The following is a 13,199-nucleotide window of genomic DNA, read 5'->3' as shown; positions in this document are numbered from 1 at the left end:
GCACCCCCAGACGGGCCTGGACGGTCTGCTCCTTTGTGGAGTGCGGTGGGGGCTCTCTGTGGCGGCGGAAACGGGTGGTCTCTTCTTGAGCGGCCCACACATTGCTACTGAGCACCTGAAACGTGGCTGGCATGGCAGGTGATGGCAGGATTACTTTTAATTAAATTTAATTTGCCACGCGGCGCCGGTAGCTGCAGTAAGGCAGTGCAGCGTTGCGTTGTTAGGCATTGGGGCGCTTTTTGTCGAGTGCTTTTTTCTTTCTTTCTAAATTGTCGCGTCTCCCTTTTCTGTCTTAGGAACATTACATGAGGCGGTGCTCAGAGCCTCATGGATTTATCCAATGAGAAACCCAGCAAGCAGACCTCACTGCAGACACTCAGGCCCCCAGTACTTCTGGAACAGACAAACCAAACCTCTGCCCAGAGCAGTGCCATGTGCCCACAGGCTGTCCTGGGGCCCTTGAGCCCTCGCCTGGCGAGTCCAGGTGGAGGCAGAGATCCGGGGGTCCGTCCTCCTGATCCTCTCCCTAAGGTCAGGGAGGCCCAGGGTGAGGCGCTGGGGAGGCTGGTCCCAGTGGCACCCGATTCAGTCAGGCAAAGTGCTCAAGCACCACCCGCTGTGCGCCAGCCAACTGGCTCTCGGGAGACTCACCAGCCAGACACACGCCGTGCCCCACGCAGAGCAATGAGCAGCGCGGCAGGCTCTGTGGGGGCGCACAGGAAGGGCTGCCTGGTGGCCGCTGCGGGTATCAGTAGCGTCTGAGCTAAGGCCTGGGGAAGGCAGGAAGTGCACGAGTATCTGAGCACTTGAAACAGCTCTGCAGCAGACCCGCTGGTTCCTTGTAACGTACCAAGTGGGCCAACTGGGGACATCTGTCTGCTGTGTCGGTCCTCCCTGCTCTGGCAGTGTGGACAGGCGCCTGCAGGCAAGCCCAGTAGGCTTGGCTAGAACAAGAGCATCAAGCTCTCTGCCACTGGTCCCCAAGAAGGGTCATGGAGCATCAAAAGGGTACCCGTCCTGGAATACCCACGACAGCTGTTTGTGGTGTGGGCATCAGAGGCAATGGAGGGGCCATGACCAGAAGGGCCAGTGAGTGAGTGGACACAGCCCACAGCACACCATGCATCAGGCTGGCACACACAGCAGCCTGGACCTATGTTCACAATACTGACCCGGGAGAAAAAGCAAGTCAAATCCACTGACTTCGCAGCGCCTCCAGCAAAAAACACATTCTCACGAAAGAACACCAGGGTCGCAAACAATTGTGACTCTCCTCAACAACAAATTCCCCAAACGGAGTGACTTAGAAAATAGAAACAGTTGTTTTATTGCTTCTCGCAGCTTCTGAGGGTCCAGAATTCGAGGACTCACCAGGCCAACCTGGACTTGGGTCTCCAGTGTGCTGCAGCGGACACGGCTGGGAGCTGCTGAGTGCCCCGGGCGTCTCTCCTTGTCTTCTCAGGGCTCCGCCCAGGGCCACACAGTGCCTCCTCAGCACCGAGGCCCAGCGTGCCACCACACGGTCCACGGTGGCCGACAGCCGTGTGCACCAGGCCTTGGCTTTGCTCTTCCCTGTGGCCCCACCGCCACGCAGCCTGGCCGAGGCGTCCCCGCTGCCTGAGCCTTGGGCAGGGGGAGCGGGGAGGGTGCGTCAGGCTGGCCTCTGGGGGCACAGCTCTCCAGGCTGTTCCAGAGACTCATTCTTTTACTGCCCTTTCTCAGTCATGTCTACTGTGCGCTATTGTGAGGTACAAATTCGCCCAGGTTAAGGAGGGAATTACTCTGCCAAGCGAGGTTCCGGAAGGACATAGAGGGGACTATCGTGGTCATCCTTAAAGGATGCAAACTGCCTCAGGAAAGCCTCTTGGATAACGGGAGGCAAGCTTTGCACAGATGAGGTGAAGGCAGGCGTACTGAACGCCAGCCACTGCACTCGGGCCCCAGTGACATCACTGGGACCCCACGGGCTGGAGCTCACACCCCAGGACCAGCCACGTTCCACAGGCCGTTCCAGGGGGCCAGGCTCTGTTTGTTCGAACTTACATGCTCTGCTGCCATTTTAATTACATTAATTAGCTGTTTAATGCCTCCTGTTCTGAAAGGAAAACGCCCCTAAATGTCTGCCATCTTTCCTAGCTCGGACTCCAAGCATCAGTCCTAAGTTTCCATTTCCTTTTACTTCTCAAATCACCCGAACCCTTTTTAAAAAGGGAACGATACTGCTTCAGTCTACATTTTCCCTGCAACTCACTGATTCAGGATCGGAAACTAGATGAGAAACAGGAACTGCTTTTCTCAGGAGCTTGTTTCCCAAACAGCTGGAAGCCCAGTCAAGGCAGAGGGCCATCCTCCAGACAGAGGGCCATCCTCCGTGCAGAGGGCAGGCGGTGTGTGGCAAGGCCCACATGGTCACTTAGCTTCCAGGGACATGTCCGTGACACTGTCCCCTTCGGCCTGGTTTCCTCAGATGTCAGGCATGCAACTGGAGTTTCCCCCAGCATTCTGCAGGTGAAATAATCACAATATGCAAGTTATGTTGTTTCCCAAACCCTTAAATTTATTGAAGTTACCCACCAAGTACCAATCACGTGGAGTTTTCTCAAAGGCCCCACACCTGGTAAGTTTCTGGCCTTCTCCTACCGCCTCCCAGCTCTCCTCAGCCCCGTGGCTGCCGTCTGAATGGCGCAGTCGTTCGCCTGGTGTTCAGGACCCTCTCAACTCCAGGAGCCCCACTGCTGGTAGGCAACTCTGAAGGCACCCTCTCCACTTCAGTCGGTCACACGACCTCTGACAGGGGCCACTGAAAAAGCTTCCAAATTGCTCACCGACCAATGTGGCCAGAGCATCACCCTGAAGTGCATTAATCTCTACATTCTTAGACAGGAGACAAATTAGCCACACGAGTGCTCTCAGCTGGCTTATTAGTGTTCTCAGGCCTCTCTGGCTCCCCTGAATTCTATCTAGATGCCCTAACAGAAATTTATAGGCCATGTAACAACATTATATATAATTAAGTTACACTTTTGACTCAAACAGCTGATTTATGCCCACGTTACTTTGCCACTATTTAAATAAAACCTGTTCCTATTAAACATTTATCTTGACATGCCTGCAAGGTATTTAGTTCAAATATATCCACACTTGCTTAGAACTGCAGCTTTCAAGCCAACTCTAGAAATCTCAGCCGGTCAAAGTAAGTGATGTAGCTGTCAGAAATCCAGTCAGAAAACCGACTCAGGACATGATCACTTGTATTGAGTTGCACATCTATTCATACTCCAGTAACCTGGATCCCATGGTTTAATCATTGTAGCCAACTTCTTGTGTCCCAATACATTTTTACCCAGCAGTGAAGCACAGCTCCATGGAAGCTCAGTCCAGCCATCGTGGACAAGCACGACAGATGGGGAGGAAGAAGTAGAAAGCTGGAGGATGTTTAAGAAGGCAACGCCCGAACTACTACTGTCACCATCAGCTTGAGTAACCATTCACACGTTTGGCATTTCGAAAACAACAAAACGAGAGGGTGTGGCTGAAACACATTTTGCCGTCTGACCAAGCGGGCGGTTGCCTGTGGGTGCGAAAGCCACCCTCTGATGGGCCGCCATGAGCTAACGAAATCACGACCTTCATACATGTAAACTTTCAGTTTCATTTTGCGAAGTCACATATTTTAAAGGAACTTTTTATTATTTCATCCTAAGCTATAACTATTAATAACTATCAATTAGAATAGTAGTTGAAGATATTTTCACTTACAAAAATTAAAACCAAACTTTTTGAAGCCAAAGCCATGAATGATTTTGACGCAACAGTGATGGCTTGGATACTTGAGGAATATTTTTTCTCATTTGTATAAAGAACCACAACATTTAAAAATGATCACAACAACTCAAGACACTGAAGTTTAATTAATGTGAGTGTATGCATTTAGTATATTTTTCTTAAATCTGAAAAAGCATATGTTAAAATAGTTTAGAAACCAATGAATTATAAATGTAATTTTAAAAGTGTTTTGCATGGTGAGGAAAAACATGCTGATAAAATCCAGCATTTTTCATCTTTCTAAAAATTCTTAGATTGGAAAACACTAAGTTTTTAGACTTAGCCTCTGCCAACTGATCTCGACACCAGTACTGTTTCTCCCCATCAAAACCAAAACCCAGCTTTTCTTAAGTGACACTGCTTTAAAAATACTGCCTTCCGAAGGGTACTTCTTTTCAAATTTCACCAGCGTTCCCTGTTAACAAGCCGCGCCTGAGCGGGTCGGCCACGCGCAGTGTAAGGTTCGGCGTCAAGTGTGGAGCGCGCGGGCGGGGCCCAGTCAGGCCAACTCCCGGTCTGTAGCCGCACGTTACGATGCCGAGAGGTACACTTTTCTACACCCAGTCTGTGCCTTGGCCTGATGTCAGCTCTCAATTAGCACTCGGCCTCTGGCTACTTCTCTCTCCTGGGAGAGCCACCCTCTGGCTCCACTACCCCAGTCTGACTGCTGACTCCTCGGTCTTGTCTGCACAGTGCCCTGGCGTGTGCCCTTTCTCGGCTGAGCCAGAACTTGCGACCCCTGGCATTCAACTAGCGCGCTGCTGGGCCGGGCACAGCCCTGCGTCATGCCCTGGGCCTGACTCGTGAGGCGCGAGGTAGGTGACAACGGCCCACAGGCTGGAGAGCCGCCGCGGCGGAGTTGGCAGCGCTGAGGTGCTCCCGGAAGTCTCAAGAGAGCATCGCTAGCTGCTGAAAGAGCAGCTGGAGGGCCAGTCCAAATCCAGCGGACCTCTGGCGTTAAGAACCACCCGCGTGAGGACGCTGTTCACAGCGCTTTGCCCGCGTAGGCGCCTCACCATCAGTAAGAACAAACCAGCCCAGACATCCGCTGTGTCCTGTCCCTGCGACAAGAACACAGTCTGGAACGCAAAACTGAATAGAATCAGGTGCTCAGACTTTTATTTTAATTCTTACAAAACACTATAGAAATGAACCCAAACTAAACAGTATGTACATGTGCATATGTACAAAATTTTACTTCTGAAAAAGAATCTATAAAAGTAGATGGTTAAAAAAAACAAACAAACTTAAAAAGATTTAAAACCAGTACTATGAAACTGATTTTCTCAAAGTAAAGTAATAGTAACTTTAAATTGCTGGTTGTGGTTGGCTTCAGGCTTATTTACATATTGTATACTGGGGTAAGATATATAAAGGAATTTTTTTTATTTTAGAATATCTTCAGTTTCACTTTATTTCACGAAATAGTCCTGAATGTTTTGCTTTACACATCTTTAGACGGGAGGACACGGCCTGTGGCGAATCAGCCCCGGTTGTCTTCGTCCTCCTGAGTCACAGGCCGGAAAGGCAGTGTGGTTTGTCCCCTTTCAGGATCCGACATTCGAAGAATTCTAATCAGTTTACTTGATGGAAGTGAGCTAGAGGAAGCAAAATTAATTACTCCAATTTCCAAGAAAAACTGCTTCACATTTTAAAAAAATGCTAGTGCATCCTCAAGAAAGCATGTACTGGCTGTCATCTGCTACAGGGATGCTGGGTGTCTGCAGTTGGAGGAGAAATACCACCTGCAGTAAGGATATGCTTTGTGTTCGCTCTTAAACGTTATCTTCTTGTTAATTGCCATGGGGTTTTGGTTTGGAGGAAACAGAAAATGAAGGATATTAATGTATTAACTATTTCTCACTCTTGTTGTTTCACTCAAAAGAAAGACAGCCCTCAATACTCCTAGTCACAAACTTAAAGCTCCACAGGAGCGCGCGACCCCCCCAAGGAGGGGCGTCCCTGGGCGTGCGGGGGCTGGCACCTCTTCAGCAGCCAGAGGGCCAGCTCAGCAAAGCCTTGTTCAGAAAGGCACTCCACCAAGAAAAAAACCAAGATGAGGGAAATCACAACTTGCTTCTTGTGGTCTAATAAGAATCACTAAAATGATTTTGTACTAACTGGCTGGGAAACCAGGAAGGCCAAATTCAAAACAGAAGCAGCCGCAAGCCGATAATCACATTCACAGTAACCTGCCTGTGTTCTAGAAGGGAGAGAACACAATTTTCAATAGCAAAAAAAGAAATTATCTAAATCTCTTGAACTGGCAGAGGGGCTAATTTTTATGTCTTTGCATTAAAAAAAAAAGATTATGAAATAGGCCCCTCCCCCCATTTATACGCTTAGTACTTATGTTCCCAGGAAGAGTTTTAAAAAGTTACCTCATGCTCTGAGGGGTAAGCAAGATAAACTGTCTAAAGCGCTGGGAATCTGCCATCTTGAGTATCATGTCCATCGCTATTCTCCGGTTAACCATGTCCTGAGGAGCAAAGGCAAGGTGAGATCACTGTGGCGCCACCACGTTCCGTCAAAGCCACACCTGCTGGCCGACACACACCAGATTGTATGCAGGCCGCCCCTTAGCATGGTGCGAAGCCTCACAGGGAGACAGAGACCAAGAATACCTGAAAATACCAGGGGGAAAGAGCTGGATACATATTAACTTCCAGGTCATTTCTACAGTCAAAATATTTGTTTGTATAGCTCCCTTCCTCTAGAGCACTGAGCAGTTAAAACAATCAGAAAATATTCACAGTGGGTTAAGGACACAGCACTGCAAGCTGGCCACAGCAGCTTCAGTGTGAGTTCAATCCCCGGGCCCGGAGGTGACCCACAGGGCATGACAGACCTCTCCTGACCTGCCCGCTACTCCCCTCAGCAGTGTACTTGGTCGATCGGCCTGTTCTGCTCCCCACTCTGTCCCTGGTGAATCCTCTCACCACCCCTCCACCTCTGACTTATACACCAGTTCTGAATGAGCAAATAAATAAATCATAAAAAAAAAAATCAGAAAATATTCAAAAGACATAAGTGCTACAGAATGAACTTAGTATGTATAGTAAGTTAATCACCAAGAAGAACATGAGCAGAAATGACCAGTTTTAAATTTACTAATCTCTCAAAATTTTCTCTTAATGATTAAGGTATTTCACAAAAACTCTGCATCCATCACCACCTATAATTTATACAATCTGAATTTGAATTTAATGGCCATTTTCTTGATTTAATCTTTAAAATAAACTAAATAGCACATTAGTATATGGGAAAAGGAGGCTTAGTTCTAAAGTGAATAAGCTATGTACTTACATAAAATGAACTGAACTATGTACTTATATTTTCTGAGTTAAATAACAGAATAAGGAAAACACTGAACTTCCTCTTTCTCCACTAAAATATCTCCTGAAAACTGAAAACTGACAAACGCAGGCCTGCACTGCTAATGGTGTATCCGAGGCAACACGTGGCAGGAGGGACAGGCGGGTGGAACACAAGCTCTGGAGGCAGGTGGGCCCACCGCCTGCATCTATGCTAATGGCGCATCTATGACGTCTCCACTAGGCGTCTCTGAAAAGTACTGTGCCAGTGAAAAAAACCACAGATAAATCAAGACTTTCAAAGTTAGTGAGTGGGTTGGCAGGGAACTCTGGAAAAGGAAGCAGGAGACTTCGAGACACACTGAGTCTGTGAGGAGGGTCATCTTCTAGGTGGCATCTAGCAGGCAGCTGGGTAAAGGCGTCTAGAGGGCAAGAGCTGTCAGGCTGAGACTGAGATGAGATGGTATCCAAGCGTAGGTCGCAGTCAGGGGATTCGATGTGCAGCAGAGGTGAGGGCAGGCAGCAACCAGGAAAATCAACAAGAAGAAATGGACAAAGAGGACGCTAAGCATTCAAGAGCAAGGGGACTCAGCGGGGCGGCTTGTCAGACAGAGCTAGGGACAGAGCAGAGCCAGGCAGTGGAGTATGGATGCTGGCAAGACGACATTCTCAAAAATGGTCTGTGGTGCCCAATACTTTGAGAATTAAAGTAAGAGTAAAAGTTCATTTATGGCACTCCCTGGTGGCGCAACAGGTTAGAACGCAGCACTGCAAGCGAGCGGCAGCCTCTTCAGTGCAAGTTCCATCCCAGCCCCAGAGGTGACCCACAGGGCACAGCGGACCTCTGTTCATGAGCCAAAGAAGAGAACGACTTACAGCTTGTTTGCAAGGACTTATAAACTGCAAGGCCTCACTGAATTCCACTGTGACCGTGAGAGGCAGCACAGACGAATGGCCTTGTTTATAACTGAAGAAAGGAAGGCCCAAAAAGGTTAATAAGCTCACTGCCCAAAGTTCACAGGCACCTGGCTGCTGAGGCAGACAGGCCTCAATGCTCTTGCTCCCTAGTGTTGTATATATTGCGCTTTGGGAAAGTGTTGTTGTGGGGGGAGAGAACAGCAGGTAGTAGGTTAAAACAGAAGATGGAAAAAACAAGCAAACAGAAGATGGAAGTCAAGCAGGCAAGAGGCTAGTCTCTCTGCTTGTGAGCGGGAGTACCGGTGTGGGAGAGCAGAGCAGCATGAGGGTGGCAGCAGGCAGATGACAGACTTCCCCATACTTATCACAGACTAAGTGAAGTGTCAGGGCAGGATCTTCTCAATTACAGGCAAAACTGAAGAAAAACTCACATCCTTTCAAAAAACACTCTCCACAACAAAATTAGATCTAAAATTTTATCTTACCATGTAGACATCAAACTCATCCAGGCATCTGAAGGGCGATTCGGCAATTGACCAGAGAGAGAGAATGAAGCAGACCGTGGAGAAGGAGCGCTCGCCACCTGAGAGGGCCCGCATGTCATTGAAGGCAGCTTTGTTCCCCTCTCCAGGCTGGACCTGGGATGAGTCAACAAAAAACAAAGCACAGAAAAGTCTGAGTCAATTCTTAACAAAAGGTTACAAGAGTCTATAGCTTAAAACAATAAACTCAGTGATATGGAAGTGCCATCTTTCCTTTAAAATATTTTATTGTAAGAGTCTGCTATAGAATGGTGGTGGTATTTCTGAGAATCAAGTTGAAAACACCGTAACTGGATTTAACACACCAAAACTGCAAAGACTTCATATGAACAGTGCTAATGCTAGGCAAATGTTAATGATCAAAGTGAGTAATTCAAACTAGTTTTTCTAAAGCTGTTACTATCCCCAGCTTTATCAAAGTAAAATAGACATGTAACATTACATGAGACTAGCCTGTTCCAAGACTACTGGAACAATACTGAGAGCCTAGAAATAAACTCACATATAGAAAGTCCACTAATATTTGACAAAAGAAGTCAGAAATAGACAACGGGGGGAGGACAGTCTTTTAAATGGCCCTGGGAAAACGAGGTAGCCACACGTGAGATTAAACTGTGTTCTCAACTTCCACCACTCACAACTATCAACTTCTAATGGCCTCTTACAGCCTGTAGAGAAGACCTAAGCCCATGTCACTCACCACAGGGAACAAGGAAAAACTTGGTCACCTCATACAGTTCGTGTCCCTGGGCCACCTTCACCCATTTCTGATTTTGGCTTTTTAAGATTTCACATACAAGTAAGATCACAGAGTATCTGTCTTTCCCTGACTTATTTCACTTACAATGTTCTCAAGTTTTCTCCATGTTGTTACAAATGACAAGTTCCCCTATTTATGGTAAACAATACTCCACTGGCAATAGCTACGACAGTGTCATTACTCAGCAATCTGTCAGTGGGTGCGTAAGTCGTTCCCACATCACCTGCTCAGCACCTCTCTCGTTTTGGTTTAACAGCCACTTCAACAGGTGGCATCTCTCACTGTGGCTCTGACTTGCAATTCCCTGGTAATTAATGATACTGAACACCTTTTCATGCACCATGATGATGTCTATTCTGGCCTTCTACCAATTTTAAAATATTTTTTTTTGCTGTTGATTTATATGAATTTTCATATAGTTTAGTTATTAACTCATTAAATATATGGTCTACTAGTATTTTCTTCAGTTCCATAGGGAGCCTTTTCAATTTGTTGATAGTTTCTTTGATGAAGAAGTTTGATGTAGTGCCACTTGTTTATTTTTGTTTTAGCTGCTTATGTTTTCGGTGCCTAATATGAAAAATCATTACCAACACCAATGTCAAGGAGCTTCTGTTCTAGGTTTTCTTCTAGGAGTTTTATGGTTTTCAAGTCTTCTAAGTCTATAATCCATTTCGAGCTGATTACTGTGAGTAGTAGAGGGCAGGGGGTGCAACTTTAATCTTTTGCAGGTGTCTTGTCTAGTTTTCCTAATGCTGTTTACTGAAGGGGTGTCCTTTCCCACTGCTATTATTGGTTCCTGTGAAAAACATTAGTTGACCACATATGCATGAGTTTATTTCTGGATTGTCAATTCTGTTCCATAAGTCTATGTGTCTATTTTTATCTCCACCACTTTGATTACTATAGCTTTGTAACATAGTTTGAAACCAGAATGTGTGGTTCCTCTAGCTTTCTTTTTTTCCAGTATTGCTCTGGCTAGATAGGAGTTTTAGAGGGTTTCAAAAGAATTTTAAGTTTTTTTTTTTCCTATTTCTGTGAACAATGCTACTGGAATCCAGAGAGGGGACTGCAGTGAATCAACAGATAGCTTTAACACTGTTTCTTCTTCTGCTTTATGAAATAGGGTTTATCTTAACACTTATTTATATCATCACTTTCTTTCACAAATAGTGTACACTATTTTACAGTGTACAACCTTTCATCTCTTTGACTAAATTTATTCTTCAGTACTTTATTGTTTTTGTGCTGTTGCAAATAGGACTAGCTTCTTTATTTCTTTCATCAAACACTCAAGAGTACCAAGATAATCTTTTGTTCCCAGAACTGGAGTGACATCTAGTGGTTAAGGGGCTTTAAGAGTACCTCTGAATGTCAAAGGACATAAGACCAACTTTAAGATGTTTACACGGGCCCAAGAATAACAGTAGTAATAGATTAAATTCATAAAAATCTCAAAAAAAAAAAATTAACACTCTACTAAAAAAAAAAGCAATCAAGGAAACAACAAATGCAGTTTCCTGAAAAAATCTGTATGATGTAACAATAGAAGGGATTCTATTTAACTTTGATAGGATTCCAGATACAGATAAATGTACATAAGAGGAAAAAATATGAGGGGCCAGTTTTATAAAAAATTCTGAATTTAAACATAAACTGAAGTTTTATATTTATCCTCAATAAGTATGAATTCTTTATGAAAATCCAAATGAAAAAGCAACATTAACACTGCCATTAAAAAGCTCAATCAAAGACCCCACATAGAAGAACAAAGGAAAAGCAGTTTTTTGCTCCAAAACTACATTTTGCATCTGTAAATCTAGAAGTTCTAGATAAATCATAGAGATCAAAATTCGTCAGCCCCAGTTTCCTTCTTTATAAAAGGCAGACTAGAAAATAGAAGATTCTTATGGCAATGATGCTCTCTTAAGCAACAGGGACATGGTAACAGAAAATGTGACTTCATCGGTCTTGCAATGTTGGCTCCAGGCACAATCAAAACATCCCAATGCTTCTGTCTCATTTTTATGAGAGTAGAACTTACACACAATGAAGAACACAAAATCTCAGTGTCAGCGCAGATTTCCATGTACACACACACCCACACCCAGTAACCATTACTCAGATCACAGCTTTGAACACTTCTAGTCTCTTCAGCGATTCCCTCCAGTTACTATGGCCCTCAAAAGGTAGCTACTATTCTGACTTTAATAATCATAGATGATTTATTACCAATTGTGAAGGGTTGTAAGAGTGGGATGGTTCCCACAGATACTGCCAGACAGCAGTTTATTGAGTTACACTCCACAGGCTGTGAGAGTTCGAAGTCCACACCCTGCCGAGCCAGGATATTATCAGCCCTGTTCACTTTAGTCCCAGTAATAGCAGCCTGCCAGTAATTTCTTGTGGTATAAAGAACTATACTGAGCACTTTTAAATGTGCTTATTTACCATTTGAATGTTTTAACTTACTATGTTTTGATTGAAATCTTCTGACCATTTTAAATGAGCTCTTCTTTTTCTTATTATTCATAAAATATTCTGGATGAGAATTATGCTGTTTATACATATTACGAAATATAACTTATTCTAAGTATTAAAATAGAGATATAAAAGTATGGCATAAGTGTAGTAAGCAATTACTGAAAACTGCACTAATAATACAGAGTGGGTAATTGACCTTGGCATCCTGACTACACATTTTTATGTTACATGCAATGAATGCTCCTTCATGGAGTAACTGGAAGACTCTAAACACAAAAGTCTACAAAGACGAGCTTTGTTATCTAAGAGAGGCAGGATTTTGGGGACTCCTTCAAAAAGAAGAATTACAAACACAATGACATGGGGTAGAGAACATTCTTTGAGAAAGAATGTTTGTCTTGGCTTCCTATTAAAAGAGAATATGAAATTTAATGTTACATATAATTTAAAATTCTGTGTGATTTTTAAAAAAAGGGACCAGTGGAGAAGAGAAGATGAACACTTATCACTGAAATAAAACCCCCAATATCATAAGAAAATAATGTGGTTATGTGGGGGAGGGGTGGGAGTTTCAATAGCAGTTAAGTTCTTTTGTTTTCCAAACACAACAAGTTAATCAATTTATCATCAAAAGAAAAGCAGCTACTAATTCTCCCAACAATTACCACACCAAGAGTTAAGATACTTACTGATATAGTCAGAGTTTCGTTCTTGTGGTCAAAATTCATTTTTCCACAGTAGGCACGCTGAGATAGTAAGTTGTCAAAATATAATTTGCATCGTAAAGTTAAACACCTTGAAACACAGAAAATGGATACATTAAAAAGAATATAAAAAACCATATATTCAGCATGATCTTTAAACCATCTTGTAAGACCAAGAGAAAAAATAGGCCTAATGTTCACTCTGGTTGTCCATACAAGAGGTAGTGATTCATGAGGTTTTTACTATGCTTTGGTATTTCACTAGTGCCCTATTACTTGCTCCTATAATAAACAGAAAACAAAGATGACTTCCTTATTTAACACCCCATCTCTCATTGTTACAGTCAGTCCCTACCAATCAGCCCACTAAGCTATTTCAGGCATTATTTAACCTTAACACACTAGAAGCACATTTTGTCCTTGAGAGGTTTAAACTCCAGTATTGTGTTAGGCTAAATAGATAAACAGTCTGTTCACCTGCTTGTTTCCTCTCAACTTTCTAATGGAAAAGGGTCACGGCAATCTCTTATCATGCGCCCGTAACACCTTACAAGCACCTAGTACAGTGCAAACCCTACCATCCTTCTCTTGGATAAGCTGGCTATGAGGTGCGTTCAAAGCCAGAATGCTGGCTGACAAAGCAAGCTGGCAC

The 13,199-nt window shown here is 44.4% G+C and overlaps 1 protein-coding gene across 2 annotated transcripts in view; it reads right to left on the bottom strand.

The window, feature by feature from the left end:
* Positions 1 to 4,927: 4,927 nt before the first annotated feature.
* Positions 4,928 to 13,199, bottom strand: part of SMC6 (structural maintenance of chromosomes 6) — a 46,558-nt gene continuing 38,286 nt past the window's right edge. For both annotated transcript variants that reach the window (XM_012727640.1, XM_004686427.2), the window contains 4 exons: positions 12,533 to 12,638; positions 8,543 to 8,695; positions 6,207 to 6,304; positions 4,928 to 5,423 (listed from right to left, as the gene is read on the bottom strand). In XM_012727640.1, the coding sequence (XP_012583094.1) occupies positions 5,309 to 5,423; positions 6,207 to 6,304; positions 8,543 to 8,695; positions 12,533 to 12,638 (472 nt within the window). In that variant the 3' untranslated portion in view covers positions 4,928 to 5,308. The remainder of the gene's footprint in view (positions 5,424 to 6,206; positions 6,305 to 8,542; positions 8,696 to 12,532; positions 12,639 to 13,199) is intronic.

Source organism: Condylura cristata, unplaced genomic scaffold (genome assembly GCF_000260355.1).
Source record: "Condylura cristata isolate star-nosed mole 26May11 unplaced genomic scaffold, ConCri1.0 scaffold00020, whole genome shotgun sequence".
NCBI classification, from domain to species: Eukaryota; Metazoa; Chordata; class Mammalia; order Eulipotyphla; family Talpidae; genus Condylura; species Condylura cristata.
Note: the sequence above shows the minus strand (reverse complement) of the source record. Positions and strands in the feature narration are given on the sequence as shown.